General features: G+C 45.0%; 1 protein-coding gene across 1 annotated transcript; it reads left to right on the top strand.

The window, feature by feature from the left end:
• Nucleotides 1-8,557: 8,557 nt before the first annotated feature.
• Nucleotides 8,558-12,408, top strand: LOC311321321 (F-box only protein 30-like; the record flags this gene model as incomplete). The annotated part of the gene is made up of 2 exons (XM_084453272.1): nucleotides 8,558-10,969; nucleotides 11,684-12,408. 2 exons carry the CDS (start codon nucleotides 8,558-8,560, stop codon nucleotides 11,900-11,902), a joined length of 2,631 nt encoding a protein of 876 aa, XP_084309398.1. The 3' UTR covers nucleotides 11,903-12,408.
• Between the last annotated feature and the right edge of the window lie 12,234 nt (nucleotides 12,409-24,642).

Genomic DNA, 24,642 nt, shown 5'->3' with positions numbered 1-24,642 from the left:
CAGCCCCTTCACTCTGGAATGGCCTCTCACTCACCATGTCACCATTTCTGTGAAATGTAATTTATATGCGGACCTGATCATCACTATGCATTTTGTTTTAACTGTGAAGCACTTTGTAACTATTATTTGGAAAAGTGCTTTATAAATAAAGTCATTCATTCATTCACTCACTCACCTGGATAAAACGGGTTCTTGAGGGGTGGACTGCTCTTCTCACTCACTGGGTTCTTCATCTGACAAGTGAACGTCTCAATCTGGTGATCAGTCTCAGTGACTGTCAGCTGTTTGTCTGTAGCACCCAATACCTTCTCTCCTCCTCTCCAGCTGTAGGTAACTGGCTCTGCTCCAGTGGTGTCTCCCTCACAGCTAAGAGTGCAGGAGCTTTTGATGTCGCAGATTTCAATGATTTTGGGCTCAGGAACATTTTCTTTGGATTGAGGAGAGACAAAACCATTGGTTAGGAAATATATATCTCTTATCAAATATATATCTCTTATCAAATATATATCTCATATATCATCAGGTCAGATAGTAGTCTAGACTAGGGAGGTCAGATAGTAGCCTAGGCTAGGGAGGTCAGATAGTAGTCTAGACTAGGGAGGTCAGATAGTAGTCTAGGCTAGGGAGGTCAGATAGTAGCCTGGCTAGGGAGGTCAGATAGTAGCCTAGGCTAGGGAGGTCAGATAGTAGCCTAGGCTTGGGAGGTCAGATAGTAGCCTAGACTAGGGAGGTCAGATAGTAGCCTAGGCTAGGGAGGTCAGATAGTAGCCTAGGCTTGGGAGGTCAGATAGTAGCCTAGGCTTGGGAGGTCAGATAGTAGTCTAGGCTTGGGAGGTCAGATAGTAGTCTAGACTAGGGAGGTCAGATAGTAGCCTAGGCTTGGGAGGTCAGATAGTAGCCTAGGCTTGGGAGGTCAGATAGTAGTCTAGGCTAGGGAGGTCAGATAGTAGCCTAAGCTTGGGAGGTCGGATAGTAGTCTAGACTAGGGAGGTCAGATAGTAGCCTGGCTAGGGAGGTCAGATAGTAGCCTAGGCTTGGGAGGTCAGATAGTAGCCTAGGCTTGGGAGGTCAGATAGTAGCCTAGGCTTGGGAGGTCAGATAGTAGCCTAGGCTAGGGAGGTCAGATAGTAGTCTAGGCTTGGGAGGTCAGATAGTATGTACCGGGGGGCCAGGTTCCAGGAGTCAGGAAGGAACTGGGTCCCCTCTAAGATTTCGAAAATCTAGTCAAGACATGTCCCCATAACGTTTCAAAATCTAGGTTTTATCCACTTTTTCTAATTTCTCAAATTATACTTTTCTTTTTTCCCCAAGCACAGTGGCCTTGTGGTTAGAGTGTCCGCCCTGAGATTGGGAGGTTGGGAGGTTGGGGGTTCGATTCCCGGCCGAGTCACACAAAAAATATTTTTAAAATCCCTGCTTGGCACTCGGCATCAAGGATGTGATTGGGGGTAAGTCCCTGTAACATACTAGCGTCATGTCCAGGGGGGGTACTTGTACATCAGGCTGCCTCATGCTAAGGAACCAGGAGATAGGCTCCTGCCCTATGGGCTGCTAGGCACGAGAACTATTGGTTCTTAAGGCTACTTACTTTTTTAAACAACTAGTTCCCAAGTCACCAGAAATTAACATTTAATATAATTTTTCTTTCGGGATGGGGAAGGGGGGGCATGCCAGTTTCAGTGTCCCCCCCCCCAGGTTCACCCCCAGTAAAACCTGCATAACAAGAGGAAATGACATTCTTGGACAGAGGAAAAGACGGAACCATGAAGGAACGCTCACCTGGATAAAACGGGTTCTTGAGGGGTGTACTGCTCTTCTCACTCACTGGGTTCTTCATCTGACAAGTGAACGTTTCAATCTGGTGATCAGTCTCAGTGACTGTCAGCTGTTTGTCTGTAGCACCCAATACCTTCTCTCCTCCTCTCCAGCTGTAGGTAACTGGCTCTGCTCCAGTGGTGTCTCCCTCACAGCTAAGAGTGCAGGAGCTTTTGGGAGTTTCACACTTTACTGTGATTTTGGGCTCAGGAACTTTGTCTGTCGATGGAGGAGAGACAAAACCATTGGTTAGGAAATATCTCTATCTCTGTACATCACACTCTCACTCCCAGAAACACACACATTAATTGAGTGGCTGATTGATTGTCTTGATTACTGATATATTGGTTGATTGATACAGTATGTGCCGCCTACTTCTGTGACCTCCTGAATGTATTTAAGGGGTGATTTGTTTGAGCACACTATATGTCCTGATGAAGACCGACAAGGTGGAAACATGTCGACATTTTAAATTATGTGAGCACAACATATTAGGCTTTTTAACATCATCACTTCCCTCCAGATTACTGGATGAGTGCCTGGATCAAATGTTCTTTTTTTTTTTTTTTAATGTTTTCTAAAACTTGTCCAGAGAGAGTATTTAACACACATATGATGGTGATACACTAAAGACGGAACTACAAATGAACACTCACCTGGATAAAATTGGTTCTTGTGGGGTGGACTGCTCTTCTCACTCACTGGGTTCTTCATCTGACAAGTGTACGTCTCAATCTGGTGATCAGTCTCAGTGACTGTCAGCTGTTTGTCTGTAGCGCCCAATACCTTCTCTCCTCCTCTCCAGCTGTAGGTAACTGGCTCTGCTCCAGTGGTGTTTCCCTCACAGCTAAGAGTGCAGGAGGTGTTGGTGTCACAAGTTTCAACGATTTTGGGCTCAGGAACTTCCTCTGTTGATGGAGGAGAGACAAAACCATTGGTTAGGAAATATATCTATCTCTGTACATCACACTCTCACTCACAGAAACACACACACACACGTGTAGTCAAAATATTGCCTGTGTCCTCTTCAGGTTTACCTCAGACACAGGGTTTTGCCTGCATAGAGGATTTTTTGGTGCCCCCCAAAGAGATTTTAGCCAGAGCCAAAGGAAAATCACCAGTGCCAAAATACAAAAAATTGAGAGTAAAAATAGCAATTCAAATTCTCTCCAAATGTGTTTGATAGCTTGTTTCAAGTGCAGCCCATCCCTCTTTCTTGCACTGTCCATGGTTTGGACCACTAGTAATTGAAATAATTAATAGACAGGTTATCAGTATCTTAAACATTTTGGCTTCATATCCATTTTGTGTCATGTCTGGAGATTTCCTGCGATTGTGAAAAGTGAGCTCAGTCAGACAGTGAAGAATATAGACCTATATATGCTGGTAGGCTACTCGGCATAAAACCGAGGTTTCCCCCAAAAATTGTGTGCGCATCACCCCCAAAAGACCCATTCTGAGCCAGGAAAACCCTGACTACACAATGTTTTTTTCATACATGTATCTTGTACATGACGAAACTATGCTTGAACACTCACCTGGATAAAACGGGTTCTTGTGGGGTGGACTGCTCTTCTCACTCACTGGGTTCTTCATCTGACAAGTGAACGTCTCAATCTTGTGATCAGTCTCAGTGACTGTCAGCTTCTTGTCTGTAGCACCCAATACCTTCTCTCCTCCTCTCCAGCTGTAGGTAACTGGCTCTGCTCTAGTGGTGTTTCCCTCACAGCTAAGAGTGCAGGAGGTGTTGGTGTCACAAGTTTCAACGATTTTGGGCTCAGTAACTTCCTCTGTTGATGGAGGAGAGACAAAACCATTGGTTAGGAAATATCTCTATCTCTGTACATCACACTCTCACTCACAGAAACACACACACACACGTGTAGTCAAAATATTGCCTGTGTCCTCTTCAGGTTTACCTCAGACACAGGGTTTTGCCTGCATAGAGGATTTTTTGGTGCCCCCCAAAGAGATTTTAGCCAGAGCCAAAGGAAAATCACCAGTGCCAAAATACTAAAAATTGAGAGTAAAAATAGCAATTCAAATTCTCTCCAAATGTGTTTGATAGCTTGTTTCAAGTGCAGCCCATCCCTCTTTCTTGCACTGTCCATGGTTTGGACCACTAGTAATCGAAATAATTAATAGACAGGTTATCAGTATCTTAAACATTTTGGCTTCATATCCATTTTGTGTCATGTCTGGAGATTTCCTGCGATTGTGAAAAGTGAGCTCAGTCAGACAGTGAAGAATATAGACCTATATATGCTGGTAGGCTACTCGGCATAAAACCGAGGTTTCCCCCAAAAATTGTGTGCGCATCACCCCCAAAAGACCCATTCTGAGCCAGGAAAACCCTGACTACACAATGTTTTTTTCATACATGTATCTTGTACATGACGAAACTATGCTTGAACACTCACCTGGATAAAACGGGTTCTTGTGGGGTGGACTGCTCTTCTCACTCACTGGGTTCTTCATCTGACAAGTGAACGTCTCAATCTTGTGATCAGTCTCAGTGACTGTCAGCTGTTTGTCTGTAGCACCCAATACCTTCTCTCCTCCTCTCCAGCTGTAGGTAACTGGCTCTGCTCCAGTGGTGTCTCCCTCACAGCTAAGAGTGCAGGAGGTGTTGGTGTCACAAGTTTCAACGATTTTGGGCTCAGTAACTTCCTCTGTTGATGGAGGAGAGACAAAACCATTGGTTAGGAAATATCTCTATCTCTGTACATCACACTCTCACTCACAGAAACACACACACACACGTGTAGTCAAAATATTGCCTGTGTCCTCTTCAGGTTTACCTCAGACACAGGGTTTTGCCTGCATAGAGGATTTTTTGGTGCCCCCAAAGAGATTTTAGCCAGAGCCAAAGGAAAATCACCAGAGCCAAAATACAAAAAATTGAGAGTAAAAATAGCAATTCAAATTCTCTCCAAATGTGTTTGATAGCTTGTTTCAAGTGCAGCCCATCCCTCTTTCTTGCACTGTCCATGGTTTGGACCACTAGTAATTGAAATAATTAATAGACAGGTTATCAGTATCTTAAACATTTTGGCTTCATATCCATTTTGTGTCATGTCTGGAGATTTCCTGCGATTGTGAAAAGTGAGCTCAGTCAGACAGTGAAGAATATAGACCTATATATGCTGGTAGGCTACTCGGCATAAAACTGAGGTTTCCCCCCAAAATTGTGTGCGCCTCACCCCCAAAAGACCCATTCTGAGCCAGGAAAACCCTGACTACACAATGTTTTTTTCATACATGTATCTTGTACATGACGAAACTATGCATGAACATTCACCTGGATAAAACGGGTTCTTGTGGGGTGGACTGCTCTTCTCACTCACTGGGTTCTTCATCTGACAAGTGTACGTCTCAATCTTGTGATCAGTCTCATTGACTGTCAGCTGTTTGTCTGTAGCACCCAATACCTTCTCTCCTCCTCTCCAGCTGTAGGTAACTGGCTCTGCTCCAGTGGTGTCTCCCTCACAGCTAAGAGTGCAGGAGGTGTTGGTGTCACAAGTTTCAACGATTTTGGGCTCAGGAACTTCCTCTGTTGATGGAGAAGAGACAAAACCATTGGCTAGGAAATATCTCTATCTCTCTACATCACACTCTCACTCACAGAAACACGTACACACACCTCTTGTGAATTCACACAGGAACAGACACCAACACACACGCCCCCGGCATGGTATGACTCATACATCAACACAAATGCTCACTTACTGATAACTGCTATGTCAAATGTGGTCTCTTGTAGTTTGCTATTTAACTCCAGAGAGTAAACTCCTGTGTCTGAAGTCTGTAGATCAGTGATGACCAGATGTCCAGTTCGTGTGTCCAGAGTTCTGCGAAAGTCACCATAGTAATCCACGGCAGAATTGAAATCTGGGTCTAATTCTGCTATCTTGTCTTTGCCATGTTTCCATAGGATAGTTTTTATTGGGTCAGGGAAAGAGGAGATATCTGGAGTCAGAGTAAGAGTGTCGCCCACTTTTTTATAGTCACCTGAGAAAAACAAAAACAAACAGATTGTATTACTGTAACATACAGCCACAGAAATTACAAAACACAGGAAAGGCCTACATGAACGTGCAGCAGGGCGCGGGTATTGGGGCATCCGGGAAATTGGTCAAGTTACAGACGAGACCTTAAGGTGCGACAAAACTAAAGTTTCGCGTTTTCTTTTTTAAGTGCGCTGCTTGACTATATTTTATCTCGGGGTAAACTCATTAAGTTATCCTTATAACATTGAATAGGGAAGAAGAATTAGGGGCAGTTTTAGACGTTTTGCTATAAATAGGCTACACCTAGTTACAGTAGGCTACTCGTTAGTATTCAAATTAGTAGGCTAGGCTAATTAATTAGGTCTGTTGTAATGAAAACGAGCTTTACATAGACCAAGCTACTTAATTAATAGGACCCCACTGCAGTGACGCAAAAGATGAGCCCAGTATCCGTTATCTGCTCCCGGGCAGCTGCGTGCGTTTTATGATCCACTTTGTTTAAAAACTTACTTGACTCGACCCTCGCTGTAGCCAGCATGACACACAACAAGATGAGTATCTTGAACTCCATTGGAAAGCTCTTCCAGTTTCTGTCACAAAATGCCAGCAAGTAGTATTTTGCATCCGTAGACTAGCGTACAGTGGAAACTTGAAAGTGAGCGGTCTGGGCTTCCTATCTGCAGCATTTCCGCGAACGGAGGATATGCAAATAATATCCTGTTTAACTTTTTGCCCCTTTTTATATGTAGCCTAGGCTACACGTAGACTTGAGGTACCACAAAGGAAACCCTTTTTATTACATTTTATAATTTGATGATAATGTAGCAAGTTATTCCCACTACTACAAGGGAGGTATAGCAGGTAGGCATTTCGGACACAGCCATAGACACGCTCCTCTTCCTTTTTGGTCATATTAGTCTGAAAGAAAATAATTAAGACAGCACGTAGCCTATTATATTGACATGTCATTTATTTGACTTTACAAATGGCCATCGATGTGTGCGGCACCGATTCATTCTTTTTTCAGCACCCCTCCCAGGGAGAGCTCCCCTAATGATGTATCTTGGGATGAACCTTTCGTATCTTCAGACTCTTCAGAGGTTTCTAAGGGATAGTCTGGGAAACACAAGGTATCTTGAGAAGCGTCGTAGAGCTCAAGGTACAGCGAATCTGGGAAACGCACCCCAGCTCTATTCCAACAGTGATGTTGGTTGCTATTTGCTTTTTTTTTTTTATATGGAGTTTTTTCCCCAGTTGTCTTTAGCAACTTAAAAGTCACTTGAACATGATACAGCTGTCTTGCAGCTGTTTACTGATTCCAATGCCCCCCCACACACACACACACGCCAAAAAAAAAAAAAAAAACTCCAAACACATTATATATATTATATATAATAAGCTTCCCGATCTCTTATAAATAGGGTTTTTACTGAAACTGGCAACCCTGTGCGCGATGACGACACACCAACTATTGCTGGGCCAACTACAACAGAGAAAAACGACAGTTTGGCCACAAAATCCAGAGCTTCCAATGAATCATATATTTACCTCGTTATCTAGGCTATTTCTAAGTGTTCAAAAACATAGCCTTGGATCACAATTAGTTATGAACGACCTTTCCTAAAATGAAAACCAAATTAACTGCAAAAACGTCCAGGGGGAACACTCCTCTTTCGCTAAACACATGACAACCATCATCCAATGGGAACGACCTCTTCCCTGGGATCTCGTCCGGCGTCGGTCAGACAGAAAAGATCCAGCAGGGATCTCGCGAGAGGTGGTTGACGGAGGTAGAAGGAATGCCTAAGCAAATAATAGTTGGTTAACCGTTATATATAACTTTAATGGAAGCCTGAGAAGAAGCAAGAGGACCATAGCTCACTTTAAGCTGTCGGGTCAGACTATCAACAGACAACAGCACGGTATGTAAGCACGATCAAAACTGATCAAGTTCTCTGGCTAGTTAGCTTAGCTAGCTAGCATAGATGCCGAGTTCAGTTGTTCATGGGACAGCTGGAAGATAGTCGCTCTGTCGTCATCCGTGCTGCGACGCGGTCCAGCTGCGTTTAGAAGTAAGTAGCTAGGATACATCTAGACAACAACAGCATCAAGTACTCATTTTGTAACACAAGTAACGTTAACTAACAATGATGAAGCTAGCTAGCTGTATTAGCCATCATTGGGTTTCTGAGTCTGACTTGTTGGCTGTTTAGCTAACGCTTATTTTGTGTCCTTTGCTGGCAACAACATAGCTAGGTAGCCCGAGGCTATTGGCTAGAATTGTTAAACAATAAGCCAACTGAACTGATCACTATTATATATCACAGATTTTCAGATTCTTGCCTATTCAAACTTGTTGAAGCGTAGTAGTGCGGTGTCACTGCTTTGCAATCTTGCCTATCAATTAGCTAGTGTTTCTAATGAGTAACTGTTACTATAAAATCCAAGACAGTAGACAGCATTCCTCAAACCACATTTCTTAAATTACCTGTAGTAAATTACTCAAGTACAAGCAGCACCATTGGGAAGTAGCATCTTACAGTTACACCTTTACGCCGGTTTTAATAGATAGATACTTTATTGATGTATAATGATTACTTTAATCACTTTAATGGAGATGTCTCTCCAAGAATCAAGTCGGTGTGAACAAAATAGCTCAATGCAATGTCTCTCCTTTGTAGAGCAGTGGTCCCGACACGTCTCCTGCCCCCCCACCCCCCCCCCCCTCAACGATGGAGCAGCCTCAACACGTTCACTGTGTGAGCTGCGTGAGCCTGAGGTGCACGGCCAGACCCGAGCCCGGCGTCTCCTGCGACCTCGCCGCCTGCCCGCTGGCCTGCGGCGCCATCTTCCACGCCTGCAAGGGGAGCGAGCACCGCCTCCTCTGCCCCCTGGAGAGGGTGCCCTGCCTGAACGCCGGCTTCGGCTGCCCGGCCGGCCTGGTGGTGCGCAGCCGGATGACCGCCCACCTGGAGGTGTGCCCGGCCGGCGTGGTGTGCTGCACCATGGAGTGGAACCGGTGGCCTGTGAGCTGCCTGGACTACACCTCCTACGAGAGCCTGAGCCGGGGCGTGGAGGAGGTGGAGCAGCTGGACATGGCGCTCGCTCTGCAGGACCAGCGCACGCTGCTCGAGTCCCTCAAGGTGGTGGCCATGGCGCCCACGGCCGTCGGTAGAAAGCCGCCCGCGGTGGCGGAGGACGGCGAGGGGGGCGGTTTCTCAGACTCGGCCGGACCGGCGCCTGCGGCCGCCTCCCCGGTTTGTCCGGCGGCGTCCTCCTCCTCCTCCTCCTCAACCCTGGTGTTGCCGTCGGTGTTGCCGCCAAGCTCGGCGAAGGAGATAATCGCCAAGGGGATTAACGGATTGAACGAGGAGCAGTACAGCAAACTCTACGAGGCCACGGTGGAGACCGCCAGGAGCCTGGCGGCGGCGCTGGATGTTCTCAGCGGGGCTAGCAGCGGCCCTGATGGCAAGCCGGAGTGCCCCAGCGAAGGGGCCTCGCCCGAGGGCAGCGAGAACGCCGACGGGGCCCCGGAGCTCCGCAACGGCCTGGAGGCCAAAGCCACTGTCGCCGAAGGGGTGGGTGTGAAGGAGTGCTACGGCCAGCTCCACCAGGCCACGGTGCAGCTGAGGAGAAGCTTGGTCTCAGCCCTGGGCGTCCTGGGCAACACGGTCAAAGACGTAGACCCTATCAACGGCGCCCCGTCCGGCTCGAGGGCCGACCCGAGTACCGGCGTCCGCCAATCGGAGCCTGCCGACCCTACGGACTTTGACATGAAGGACGACGGGGCAGGGCTAATTGGGGAGCTCCGAGAGGAGTTGGGGAGCTGTCAATCATGTCGCGGGGCTGTCAATCATGTAGCCCCAGCGGAGGCTGCCAAACGCTTAACGGAGGATGAAGTCAGGGAATGGCAGAGTCTATGCAATGGTTGTTTGAATGGGAAAGGGGTGGAGAATGCGGCGGGGGGGCAGGACTCGGAGGCCGCCGACAGCCCAAAGGAAGGTACGAGCGGGCCCTCCTCAGAACCGGTCTGTCCCGTGGAGGTGCGAGATGTCTCAAACTGTGCCGTTTTTCAAGAGGAGACCCCCATTTCTCAGCCAGATCCACAGCCTCATCCAGCCCCACCTCTGGCACCCCCCCTGCAGGTCCACCCGGGTATCGCCCAGCGGGCCGGGCACGTGTTCTTGGAGGACAGGGGGTTCGAACGCAAGTTCCAGAACCATCAGCTGCTCAGAGGTTTAGGCCAGTTTAATCTATGCAACGGGCGGAGGAGTCTTTTCTCCGACAGGTCCCTCTATAGGTTTAGACCCAAAATGGAGGACAAGGCAGTGGATACCTCCGACTTGGACCAGGAGGAGGACCCCATGGGCCTCGGGGAGATCGACCTGATCACCGCAGCCCTGCTGTTCTGCCTGGAGGAGTCCCGGGAGTGCCGGCGGATCTCCGACACCGTCTACGTGGACGGCTTCCACGTGGACTTCGGCACGCAGACCTTCACCTTCCCCGCCGCCATCCTGGTGACCAGCACCCGGGTGGGCGACGTGGCGTCGGCGTCCGCCTGCGACCACGCCGCGCCCCAGCTCTCCTACCCCAGCCCCTTCCGCACGCTCCGCCTCGACCTGGTCCTGGAGGAGGTCCCCCAGATCCGGAACATCCCCTCCAACCGCTTCCAGCACATGTTCTCCTTCGTGTGCGGCCAGCTGTTCCGCCGGGACGAGTACTCGTCCCACTTCAAGAACGTCCACGAGGACATCCACGCGGGCCTCAACGGCTGGATGGAGCACCGGTGCCCGCTGGCCTACTACGGCTGCACCTACTCCCAGCGGAGGTTCTGCCCCTCCGCGCAGGGGTCGAAGGTCATCCACGACCGGAACCTCAGGTCGTTCGGGGTGCGGCCGGGCCCGGCGGGGGAACACGCCAGCGTGTCCCAGTCGGACCAGCTCAGCGGGCTCCCCTTCGAGGTTCTGCGGCACGTGGCGCGCTTCCTGGACGGGTTCAGCCTGTGCCAGCTGTCCGTGGCGTCGCGGACCATGAGGGAGGTGTGCGCCAGCCTGCTACAGTCCAGGGGCATCGTGGAGCTCCGCTGGGAGAGGAGGCGCTACCCCGACGCCAACGGCTCCTTCTCGTGGCAGATCAAGGACAAGGTAAGAGGCTACTGACGATGCACTAACAACTAGGGTTGCAAATTTCAAGGAATTTCATTCATCGATAACTGTGAACCTTAACAAATGATAGTCGATTAATTGATAAGAACGTCTCGTGCCGGACTGTGCTTTGCTCGCTTCATTTTTTTTGTCTTCCTCCGCTGTGTCGTTGAAATTTCCCGACCTCCCGATTAACCTTCACTACATGGCGGGGCGCCCTCATGTGCAGTCAGACCCTAAATCATGATTACATTTCAAGCAACTCCCGTTGATAACGTTCATTCCACAAAAAAAGTTAAGTTCGATTAACAAGCAATTAATCGAGTAACCAAATCTTACTCAAGTAAATTCTAATCGGCAATTAATCGATAGTCAATTAACTAATAACATCCCTACTAACAACTGAATGTCTAGGCCTTAATTAGTCCAGTTCTAATTCAGTGTCTTAAGCCCATTTGTTGAATATGAAGGTGTTTTTACAGTGTGGAATTCAGTCAGTGGCTTTTATGCTGCTCTCTAATAAACTGTGCTCTGGAGACGTAGCATAAGGTGGGACTTTAGAGGAGTCAGAATGTTCACCAGATAGCTCGACACTTTTACCAACAGTGACACTCATTATTTTACCCATAACCCATTTCTGTGTGAACATGTGTGCAGCACCATTTCTCCCTCTCCCGCCTCTCACGCCAACGCAACGTTGACCCGTCTCCGCAGGTGTGGAGGTTCAGCACGGCCTTCAGCCCCGTGAGCGAGTGGCGCTTCGCCGACGTCCCCAGCATGTCCGACCACCTGAGGAAGTGTCGCTACAACACGGTAGAATGCAAGACCAAGGCCTTCCCGCTGCCCTCCATGTGCACGGCGCGGCCCTGTCCCATACACGGGCGCGGCCTCCTCGAAATCCTCAAACTGCACCAGGAACAGCACCAGACCTAACCCCTACCTAACCTCCCCCCTATACCACAGTCACTGTGTAATTTAATGAATACCTTTTCTCGTTACCTTTAGTTTTTATATCAAAAAGGACTTTTCTGTGTCATATGGACATAGAGAGGAGCCTTAATGTATGAAATAACACTTGATATGGCTACAGTACTGTAGGTTCCCTTACCTGCAGGTTTCCCATAGGGGGAGTAAAAGTACAGTTTAACATTTATTTGCATGGTTTGGCGTTACAATCGTGCCCCTATTTTTTGGTAATGTGATTTTTTAGGAGAAAGAGACATGCGCCTAGCAGTTTTATATTGTGACCGACATCTGAGTCACTGTGTCTTGCCTTTTCAGTCATATCTATGGGATGACCAAGTCGTTTGTCATAATCACATCGTTTTTGCATAACAGGAGTTATGCTAGCACTTTAATACAATTTGCTAATCCCAGGTCAATCATTGGACAAGGGAGTGACGACAGGAAACCAAAACAAAAGAAGAAGACTCACATGAAGAAAGCCCAGCCATGCATGTGATTTTGCTACTGTTTCATTAAAAGTCTTTACCACATTTTCTGCTGCCCTTCGTTATTGCTGTCGGATACTTTTAGAAGTTTTTCTTTTGTCCCCTCAACAACATAGAGCTTCAAACCCCCCCAAAATAGTGCGGTATCAGATTTTCGGTACCACCCAATACAGCCTATGTCTTACCGTGTAAATCTCCTTCGTTACCATGTAACTTCCCTGAAATTATATTCTCCTATGTTCTCCATTTGTTATCTGTAAGTACAATGCTTACCCTATTATTCTCCCGGTCTTAGGCTGTATATTGAGAAAGATATTCTGTATGGGGGGGTAACTACTGGGTTACCGGGTAACTAGGGTGTGGGACGTGTTAGTGTGCGTGGGGGTTGTAACTATTTGTAATTCCAGGTAGGTACGGGGTACTTTCTGGGTAACTACGGTGCGGTGCAGGATGTGTTCTGGAGTGCATGGGGGTGTAACTACCTGTTACAAGTTGGTACAGGGTACTTACTGGGTAACTATGGAACGGTGCTGGACTTGTTATGGAGTGCACGGGTGCATGGGCTGGTCTATGACTGCTGGTATTACTAACTTGGTGAATACAAACAAGGTATGTGCCGTTTTCCCATTCTCACTGTATAATTACCCCGTCCAAAAAAATGCTTACAGTGAACACACTGACAAACATTACAGGACACGCCCATCTGATGTTACAGTCAGCCATCAAAGACTAGCTGTGCTTCAAATAGAGCTTTTACAAAATAGGATTATCCTTTATTACACAACATATTAACATTCATTATTACTTAAAATTCCTAGTCTATTGATTATATTATTAGCTAACAATTTATTTCTGAATTGCATTGCTAAACTCTTATTACCAACTTAATTCCATTGTTTCATAATTAGTTGTTTTTTTGTATTTATTGCTCTTGTTTTTTTTCCTCCGATGATGAGAAGGACTAACCTGACTCACTGGGAACTCTCAGTTGGAAACTGTTTGGAAAAGGGCGGGCGCTTTCAAAAATACTTGGCAGGTGATTGGATGAACCATCTGAAAATCTGAAAAGGTCTATCACGCTCTAACTTAAACTGCTCCTCGCTATCATGACGTTCCTCAGAACGAACGCTGATTGGCAAGATCATTTTCTGAGCTGGCCCAAAAGGATCTCTATGGAGAGTATCCAGACTGATTTGCAAGAGAAACAGAATGTGAGCTGGTGAAATCAGCATGGTCTCAAGAGACTAGAGGCCTCTGAGCTGAAAAACAAAACAAAGTACAAGTGTCCAAGATTTCAACCCTTCCCCTGTTAGGTTAGATGTCAGTCGATGGATTAATTTCAGCAGAGGAGGAAGAGTAACTAAATATGTCTTTCCTCTCAGATTCCTTCCCCTGTGTTGCTACCTGGGAAGGCTTGTGTGCCTCCGTGACCATGAAGGCTATACCGGCGGGGGGGTTACCCCCCCCAGCAGGTTCAACCCCCCGGGCAGGTTTCAGGGTAGAGGCCAGACTAAAAGCAACACCTGGGAGCTCTGAATTGTGACATAGACTACTGTATTCGTTTTTTAATTTGTGGTTGTATTCCTGTCAGTGCACTAATGAAGGTTATGCAATAGTTGATATTATCACGACGTGAGCTCTGTTATGTTCCATGGGTAGCTATTCATCTCATACATGGATAAAACGTGTTTCACTCAGGCCTAAGCATCAGCCACTTTCTGTATGCTCTCAACACACACACGCACACACACAATTGTAGCCCGCCGTGGCATGCATGCTTATGATAAATTATCAACATCTTCAATAAAAACCCAGATGACTCCGCCTTGAGGAACCAACCAATGAGGTAAGATTAACTATTCTATTCTGGCCCGCCGTGGCATGTTATGATTGTAACCCACCGTGATACACTAATGATTGCAGGCATGCTCTGTGAGGGAGGGAGTTCTGAACTGTGACATAGACTACTGTATTGGTTATTTAATTTGGAATCCTGTCGGCACTAATGAAGGTTATGCAACATTTGTTATTATCGGGACGTGAGCTGTTATGTTCCATGGGTAGCTATTCATCTGGCTGCGCATACATGGGTAAAAGTGCACTGATGAGTTTAACTCAGGCCGACGCATCAACCACTTTCTGTATTCTCAGCACACACACACGATTGTAGCCCGCCGTGGCATGTTATGATTGTAACCTGCCGTGGCATGTTATGATTGTAGCCCGCCGTGGCATGTTATGATTTTAGCCCGCTGTGGCATGCATATTTTTGATACATAATCAGCATCTTCAATCAACAACCAGAAGACTACGCCTTGAGGAACCAACCAATGAGGTAAGACTGTGGCATGTTATAGGCTAATTGTACTCCGCCGTGGCATGTAATGATTGTAGTCTGCCGTGGCATGTTATGATTGTAGTCTGCCGTGGCATGTTATGATTGTAGCCCGCCGTGGCATAAATAGGCTAATTGTACTCCCCTGTGGCATGTTATAATTGTAGTCCGTGGTGGCATGTTATGATTGTAGCCCGTCGTGGCATGTTATAATTGTAGTCCGTGGTGGCATGTTATGATTGTAGCCTGCCGTGGCATGTTATGATTTTAGCCCACTGTGGCATGCATATTTTTGATACATTATCAGCATCTTCAATCAACAACCAGAAGACTACGTCTTGAGGAACCAGTGACCAGTACCTGTGACTCTGTCTCTCCCTGTCTGTTCCTGAACTGGTCTCTCTCTGTCTGTTCCTGAACTGGCGGTGTGTCACTTGTTGTCTGCTCTGCTGCCTAATCACATAATAACATTTCCATATTAGTGTTTCCACATTTCACATAATTTCACATTTCTTGTGAACATTAACCAGTTATTCTTTTAGGTAGTATTTTATTCCATAATATTCTTACTTTGTGTTTTGGTGCCGAAAAAAGTTATGTCCATTTTTATTTTTTCTGCCATGATGGCTGGCTGGCTGGCTGGCTGGCTATGCACACACACACACACACACACACACACACACACACACACACACACACACACACACACACACAGTTTGCAGGTTAGTTATTCTCCAAGTAATGTGAACATTAGAGCCAGGCATTAGCATTTGTCACAGTTTACACAACTATATTCTTATACCAGCAACAGCTAGGCTACAAGCTGTGTACAACCTGCATTTGCTTGACTGCAAACTGGGATCACTGAAACTTTAGGCTATGCTCTGCAGTCATATGATTCTTTGTGCTTTAATTCATCTTATAATGACGAGTCGAGAGAGATTTACAGATGCAAACCAACAGATGGCGCCAAAGGAATGAGCCATAATAGGCATTCATTTGTTGGCACAACGAGTCTAATGACAAATGCAGCCGGGACACAGAGACCCACTCGGAAAACGTGCTTCCCACGATCTCACTCAGAAAGACCAGATCAAAATGTAGCTACATTACAGTGCTGCTCAAAGTAAGGGAAGGATCCATCGTTAACTCGGACCATGGCAGAGCTAGGCTACTGGTCCAGTCACGTTATCCCTAGCCTACAGCATTATCTGGCACTAACGTTAGCTAGCTAACAGTGTAGTACTGTGTCTGGCCAGGGAGGGGCAGCAATACGCCACGTCGGCGTCTAGCCTGCCAGAAACCAAAAGAAGAAGAAGACTGATTTGTGAGAACATGGCGGAAGGCTACAAGGCTCTCTTTGTTTTTCTTCACGATACAGGATTATCGTACTATAGCTTTCTTTTCTTTACTTATATACAGTACTGTATAACCTGAAGTACGTAAAGCCCGGATGTTACACACCCCGGTAGAATAGGTGGTGGTATTATGCAACGTGTTTCCTGATCCGCCATTAAAGAGAGAGAATAAGGAGAACAAGAAGAAGAAAGATTCGAGAACCGTGGACACTTCTTTGTAGGAGCAACGGCGTTTCACAATTTTAAACCTTAAAGAATGTCTAAACTACAGCTATTCAGAGATTTTATCAACGAGCGATTAGCAGCGGCGGCTTTGGATATATTTGGGCACTTTGAAGAAACGCTTTCAGAATGCCAAGAAGAAATCCGCCGATCCAGGGAGAAAAACGCGCAACTGCAAAAGATGTTAGACATTCAACCCGAGATCAAGCTGCATCGAACAGGTTCTGTATTTATACGCTCATCTGCTGTGGTTAGAGTCATTATTTCATGTTCTGAATTGAATTGACCCATTATTCTCTATCCCATAACATTAACGTTAGCTTGTAGCTCTAGCATCCATCTAGCTGGTCCAGGGCAAACTGGCTAGCTGGCATCAACCGTTTTTCCACCGTAACCTTTATTATGTAATAATAAATGTGTTCTCCGTGCAGCTTCTGCGACCTGTGCTCTAAATCCAAAATAACAAATGTTTCTACTGTTCAATTATCACAAAAACGAACGTATATTTTGGGTTTTAGCTTTTAAGATAAACACATCGCAATGCGAGCTATAACATTCACGTCACTTAACATAGTTGTGGTAGGCTATGGCTTAGGAAGTCAAAAGATACTCAAATCGACTATCCAATGTCTGTGTTCTGAAATATGTCTAAAATTAATTGCATTTCATGTAACATTGTAGGCTACATTGTATGACGATTTGAGGATTCCCTTGTTTGAAATACAAAGTGAAAACCTGAGCTACTGTGGGACGCCAGAAGTTGGACTGGTTATTTAAGGCTGAAATGTTTAAAATGGCAAAATATAATTGCTGGAATATAAGGCAATCTCAGCTTTTTGAATAAGATATGTCAAGCTATCCACTCCCACTTATCCACCACTGATGTAAAAACCGTTATAGTAGACCTGTATAGACTTCTTCAGTCACCACTAATCTACAACACTAGAAAGCACATCATTACAACAGGGAAGCATGTTGAAGTGGAAGTCAGATTTTGGCCTTCCATTTTTCCCCCTTTTCCCCCTTTTCCCCCCCATTTCAGCGAGTGAGTGGGGGATTGTGAGAAGTGTGACACATTGCCAATTTTATCACGACCAGAGGGGCCGCCAAAGTGCCGAGTTCTCATGTAGCTTTAAGTTATCTTACAGCAAATTTTAATGACTTTGGTTAGCTGTTTTTAAAAAAACTTCTCTGAATTGTATTTCCCAGATTTTCACTGTCACACATATTAGCTTATAGAATAATGAAGCAGGCTTTATCCTAATATTTATTTTCCTTTTTCTGCCCAGATGTCCTGCAGTCCTCTATCCCAGAGCCCCCACAGATTAAAGAGGAACAGGAGCCGTGGACCAGTCAGGGGGGAGAGGATCTTCAAGGCCTGCAGTCTGATACTACAGACTCCATATTCACTTCTCCCAGAGAGAAACCCCACTGTGATCCGGAGGACTCGTCTCAACTCCCACCTCTTGACCAAACTCCAACTGTGGACAACAGAGAAGCAGACTTTCTACCCACCAACAAAACAGAGGTACAAATCAAAGCAGAGTCTGATGAAGAGGACTATGGAGCACCAGAACCAGCCAGAGACTCTCAGCCCCCTTCTGTAACTCCAGACTGCCCTACAGCTCAGAGTTTAGAGAAGGAGCGAGAACTGCTGCCTGAACTAATTGCCTACTGCCGCAGGCGTCGGGTGCTGAAATCACCTAGCAAATCAAGGAGAACACAGGTTAAGTGTTCAAGACCTGTTGCCAGCCCTGACACCTGTTCCCACCCTGGCACTGAGAGTGAAGATGGTTCTTCTCGGGAGGCTGAGAGCAAAACAGCAGAGAAACCATATCAGTGTGAGGAATGTGACAAAGCTTTTAATCAAAAGGGTAAATTAGTTGTCCATAGAAGAATCCACACAGGAGAGAAACCATATCAGTGTGAGGAATGTGACAAAGCGTTTAATGATAAGGGTCATTTAGTTAGCCATAAAAGAATCCACTCAGGAGAGAAACCATATCAGTGTGAGGAATGTGACAAAGCTTTTAATAAAAAGGGTAATTTAGTTGTCCATAGAAGAATCCACTCAAGAGAGAAACCATATCAGTGTGAGGAATGTGACAAAGCGTTTAATTATAAGGGTCATTTGGTTAGCCATAAAAGAATCCACTCAGGAGAGAAACTATATCAGTGTGAGGAATGTCCCAAAGCTTTTCGTCGAAGGGCTGCGTTTGTTACACACGGATTAATCCACACAGGAGAGAAACCATATCAGTGTGAGGAATGTGACAAAGCTTTTAATAATAAGGGTAATTTAGTTGTCCATAGAAGAGTCCACTCAGGAGAGAAACCATATCAGTGTGGGGACTGTCCCAAAGCTTTTTGTCAAAGGGCTACTTTTGTTACCCATAGATTAATCCACACAGGAGAGAAACCATATCAGTGTGAGGAATGTGACAAAGCTTTTAATAATAAGGGTAATTTAGTTGTCCATAGAAGAGTCCACTCAGGAGAGAAACCATATCAGTGTGGGGAATGTCCCAAAGCTTTTCGTCAAAGGTCTACTTTTGTTACCCATAGATTAATCCACACAGGAGAGAAACCATATCAGTGTGAGGAATGTGACAAAACCTTTCGTGAAAAGGGTAATTTAGTTAAGCATAGAAGAAGCCACACATGAGTGAAACCATATCAGTGTGAGGAATGTGACACAACTTTTTGTCAAAAGGGTGATTTAGTTAGCTAAAGAAGAATCAACACTCATAATAACTGAGGAATGGACGCTTTTAGTTGTCATTTAGCTAGGTATCGAAATGCATATCAGTTTGAGGAATGTGAAAGTTTTTACTTGAAAGAGTGAGCTATATCTGTTTTAAAAGATTAGCGCATATATATATATATATATACATATATACTCATATTTTTGACTTTATGCTTTTTTTTTTTCAATTATTCTGTCTACAGTATGTGATGATCATGTGTTGCTTCTTTTTCCTATTACAGAATGCACAATATTTGTTTACCCATAGTGTGGGTTGAGGTTAAAAAAGGGAAAATGGTGACTGGTACTGATTTTGTATTTGTATTGCTGTTTCATCAATAAAAATGTCTGAAAAAAAAAAAAGATTAGCGTCTATGAATTGACTTTTTATATGTGGGGCTTCTGGGGAGAAATGCAGGACAAATAGGCGATTGGCACCATTTGCCAGTGGACATTGCCTTTCCCTTGTTTTTCTGGTGCATCACGTTTGACATCACATCATCTTCCACCTTCGCAACGTCTCCAGACTTCGCAGTCTTCCCAGTCCAGCACTGAAGTCCTGGTCCACGCATTTGTCACTTCCCGGATTGACTACTGCAATGCCGTTCTCACCCCTCTCACCACCAAACAGCTCAACAGACTCCAAATCATCCAGAACTCAGCCGCCCGGATCATTACATGCACCAAGTCATCTGACCACATCACCCCCATTCAAATTCAGCTACATTGGCTCCCAGTTCTATACCGGATTGACTACAAAATCCAATCTGAATAAATTGGAGCTGTCTAAGTGCCAGTTTGGAGAGTCCCGAAAACAGGCCATTGCAGTAGTCTAATCTGCTAGATATGAAAGCGTGGACTAGTATTTCTAGATCATGCTTGCACATGTAGCTCTTAATTCTAGAGATGTTTTTTAGAGGGAAATATGCTGTTTTTGTGATCAACTTGATATGAGCATTAAAACTTAAATCTGAGTCCAGAATGACACCAAGGTTTCTGACTTGGTTTTTACAATTTAGTGTGTAGGATCTGAGCTGACTACTAACACCTATCCTTTTTTCTTTTGATCCAAAAATGATAGTCTGTTTTGTTTTTATTTAGTTTCAGGAAATTTTGACCCATCCAGTTATTAATTTGTTCAATGCAGTCTAATAGGATGTTTACTGGTGCATGTTATTATTTTGAAGGATTTTGCCCAAGGGACGCATGTATAATAAAAGTGGGCCCAAAATTGACCCTTGAGGGACACCATACTTCATGCTTGTCCGGTCAGATGAAAATCCGCCAAGGGAGACAAAATAGCCCCGATCTTGTAGGTCAATCTGAACCATTGTAGTGCTGTATCGGATAAGCCTACCCAGTTTTCCAATCTATCCAAGAGTATTTTGTGGTCAATTGTATCAAATGCGGCGCTAAGGTCCAGCAGGACAAGGACAGAAACCTTGCCAGCATCTGTGTTTAGATGATGTTGCTTAAGACTTTGATGAGGGCAGTCTCTGTGCTGTGATTAGGTCTAAACCCAGACTGAAAACGGTCAAGCAGGCTGCCTATGACCAAGAAGTCGTGGAGTTGTTTATAGACAGTTTTCTCAATTATTTTACCAATGAATGGCAGATTAGAAATAGGGTGGTAGTTATTCAGTATAGCTGAGTCAAGACCTTCTTCTTCAGTAGTGGTACAACCACTGCCATTTCAAGGGTTTTTGGAAAGGTTCCTGATAGAAGGGAACTGTTAACTATTTGAAGTACATCAGATGCAATGGAACTAAAAACTGATTTGAAGAATTTAGTGGGCAGCGAATCTAGACAGCAAGTAGAGGTTTTAAGCTTAGACACAGTTTCTTCAAGAGCCTGAAGGCTAATGGCTTCAAACATTGACATTCTATGAGTCCCACTGCTGGGTTCTACTAAAGGGGCACTGCTAATTGTCACGATGGATTGTCGGATTTCATCTATTTTGTGACTGAAGAAACAGGCAAATTCGTTGCATTTATCCTTGGAAGGAAACTCTGGATCTAATTGAGACAATGGTTTGGTTAGTTTAGCAACAGTGGCAGAAAGAGTGTGTGCATCACGAGCATTCCTATTAATTATTAATAAATAAATACATTTTTAAATAGAGACAGAAAGCTCTTCTTTTCCGATACTATTATAGTATCGGAAAAGAAGAGCTTTCTGGCTCTATTTAGCATTAAGAATGTAGCATTTCTTTATACAGCTCGAGATGGACATGGAGTTTAGATTTCCGCCAGTTTCATTCTGCTTTGTCCAGAGAAGTTCGGACTAGGCTACATTTGGTAGCAAAAAGCCAATAAAAAAAAGAAGAAAGCCATTTATAGTTTTTGATTGATTTTAATAGGCTACTATCAGGCTCTACTTGTACAAAATAGATTTTTATGAAACCAAATTCAAAGTGTTTTTCAAGAGTTCAAAGTTAACACCTATGCAAAAGTGAAAGGGTCACAAATAACAGGTTATACAATAAGGGTCACAAAAAACATTAGTTAACTGTTAACTAATGCTTATTTATGGTTAGGTTAGGTTACTAATGTTAATTAATACCTTAGTTAAGGTTAGGGTTAGAGTTAGGTGAGTTAACCTTAGTTAACATAAATAACATTAGTAAATGGTTAATATAGACATTAGTTACTTAATGCTTAATTATGCATTAACTAATGCTTATTAATGTACCCTTATTGTAAAGTGTTACCAGTGAAAGAAAGGTTGACCTTGTTTCAGCAGCCCCATACAAGCCTACACATGAAGTGTGAATCCTCTATCTGAACCGGACTGAACATCAAATACCTTCATACCATACATATACATCACATACTTTCACACCATACATGTACATCAAATATCTTCATATCATACATAAATCAAATACCTTCACATCATACATATACATCAAATACCTTCATACCATACATATACATCCCATCACCAGCCACCTTTCCAGCACACATGCCTAAACACACAACATGTAATGATGATTCCTGTTGAAGTGTGTGTTTCCAGGCCAGGGGTCTGTATCTGCGACCTGATGGAAGCAGTGTGAAGAGAAGGTTGAGAGGGTTCGTGTTGTGTGTTGGTACGTGCTCTGGGTGTAGAGAAGGTTGAGGGGGTTGGGGTTGTGTGTTGGTACGTGCTCTGGGTGTAGAGAAGGTTGAGGGGGTTGGGGTTGTGTGTTGGTACGTGCTCTAGGTGTAGAGAAGGTTGAGGGGGTTGGGGTTGTGTGTTGGTACGTGCTCTAGGTGTAGAGAAGGTTGAGGGGGTTGGGGTTGTGTGTTGGTACGTGCTCTGGGTGTAGTGGCTATAATGTTGAGGACTGACAGTTTAGGGGTGGGAAGGCCAATAACTTTGTAGGCATCGTGTTGTGTTGGAGGCAGTTAACATGTTAAATGGTACAGTAAACGGACTCTACTTATATATCGCTTCACAATGAAGGCCTCTCATTCATCCATTCACACACCAATGGCGGCAGCTTCCATGAAAGGTGCTAGCCTGCTCACTGGGAGCAATTTGGGGTTCAGTGTCTTGCCCAAGGACACTTCAACATGTGGACAGGAGAAGCCAGGATTCCAACCGCCGACCCTACGATCATTGGACGACTTGCTCTAACTCCTGAGCTACAGTAGAGGGTAATGGGCTGGAGAATTCTCTTGTAAAACAGCACAGTTCTCTGAGTTTGCGGAGTGTGTGTGACTGTGAGTAGTGGTGTACCTAGGCAGCCAGTGCGTTGCCTGCGCGCGCACACACACACACACACACACACACACACACACTCACACACACACACACACACACACACACACACACACACACACACACACACACACACACACTATAACTGGGACCGTTCATCACCTGGAAACACACTATAACTCACTAAACTCATTCTCCTGGTCCCTTTTCTCTGTTCTGTTGCACGTCATAATAAAAACAGTGCAGGGCAGAGAGTGTGTCTGACATGTGCACACACCCCTGAACATCACAGGAAGTTCTCTCCGTTTAGACTTTCGCTTCGCTAAAACGTCTTTGCTCAGTCTTTGTCTCTGGTTAGCTTCCCTCGTGCTCTCTGGGTCTGGACAGGTTCAATGTCATGTTTTACTGTAGTCCTGTTCAGCTATCTACTGTATGTTGACTCCCGATTGACTGTAGAATAACAGAACTGCCCTGAATCTGTAGGTTTGGTTCTGTTTCGATTATAAACATGAGGGGTTCAATAACGTCTCCGTCTAGTGGGCAAACAAGTCCATGCACCTGTATGGTCTAAAGTCCTATAGGTCCTATAATGAATATTGAAATACAGACATATCTAGCTCTACTAAACACCTCAAGCTCTACTCTCTGCGGATGTAGAAATGACACGGTTTCCTGAGTAAACTTGTCTGAGACTATACTGAGACACCAAGCATAGTTTTTGATGTAAAAATTTAAATGTACTTAAGTACTTGTCAATGGAAAAAATGCATTGGAAAGGCGCCCCTTTTGTGGTGGGTTCTGGTTCTCCGGGGGGACTGACAGACTCACTCACTCACTCACTCACTCACTCACTCACTCACTCACTCACTCACTCACTCACTCACAACGTGACACCGGCCAACCTAAAGACCCCACCCCCCTTCGGCTGTCGCCGGGTGGGGGACAATGATAATATCACAATTTTTACTTGGTCTATCAACGTCATTCAAAAACATACTATGAGGTTTCAAGTCAGCACTTTCGAGTGAAGTTGACGGCAATGCTCAATGTGCCTTCGTTTTAAAGCTAAGCCGTCTTGAACCAGTCACGTGAGTTGATCACGTGATCAAAATAATCTAAGAGATATAGGACAGGGATGGAACTTGACTGAATGCTGCAAAGCTCTCTTTGTTTTTCTTCACGGTACAGGATTATCGCACTATAGTTTTCTTTTCTTTACTTATATACAGTACTGTATAACCTGAAGTACGTAAAGCCCGGATGTTACACACCCCGGTAGAATAGGTGGTGGTATTATGCAACGTGGTTCCTGATCCGCCATTAAATCAGAGAATAAGGAGAACAAGAAGAAGAAAGATTCGAGAACCGTGGACACTTCTTTGTAGGAGCAACGGCGTTTCACAATTTTAAACCGTAAAGAATGTCTAAACTACAGCTATTCAGAGATTTTATCAACGAGCGATTAGCAGCGGCGGCTTTGGATATATTTGGTCACTTTGAAGAAACGCTTTCAGAATGCCAAGAAGAAATCCGCCGATCCAGGGAGAAAAACGCGCAACTGCAAAAGATGTTAGACATTCAACCCGAGATCAAGCTGCATCGAACAGGTTCTTATACTCTCATCTGCTGTGGTTAGAGTCATTATTTCATGTTCTGAATTAAATTGACCCATTATTCTCTATCCCATAACATTAACGTTAGCTTGTATCTAGCTAGCATCCATCTAGCTGGTCCAGAGCAAACTGGCTAGCTGGCATCAACCGTTTTTCCACCGTAACCTTTATTATGTAATCCGGTGTTGTGCCGAAAACCGAATTCACCACAGAATCCGAGTGCACCTCACGTGAACGCGCATTT

The sequence above is a fragment of the Borostomias antarcticus genome (assembly GCF_949987555.1).
Source record: "Borostomias antarcticus genome assembly, chromosome: 19".
NCBI lineage: Eukaryota > Metazoa > Chordata > Actinopteri > Stomiiformes > Stomiidae > Borostomias > Borostomias antarcticus.
Note: the sequence above shows the minus strand (reverse complement) of the source record. Positions and strands in the feature narration are given on the sequence as shown.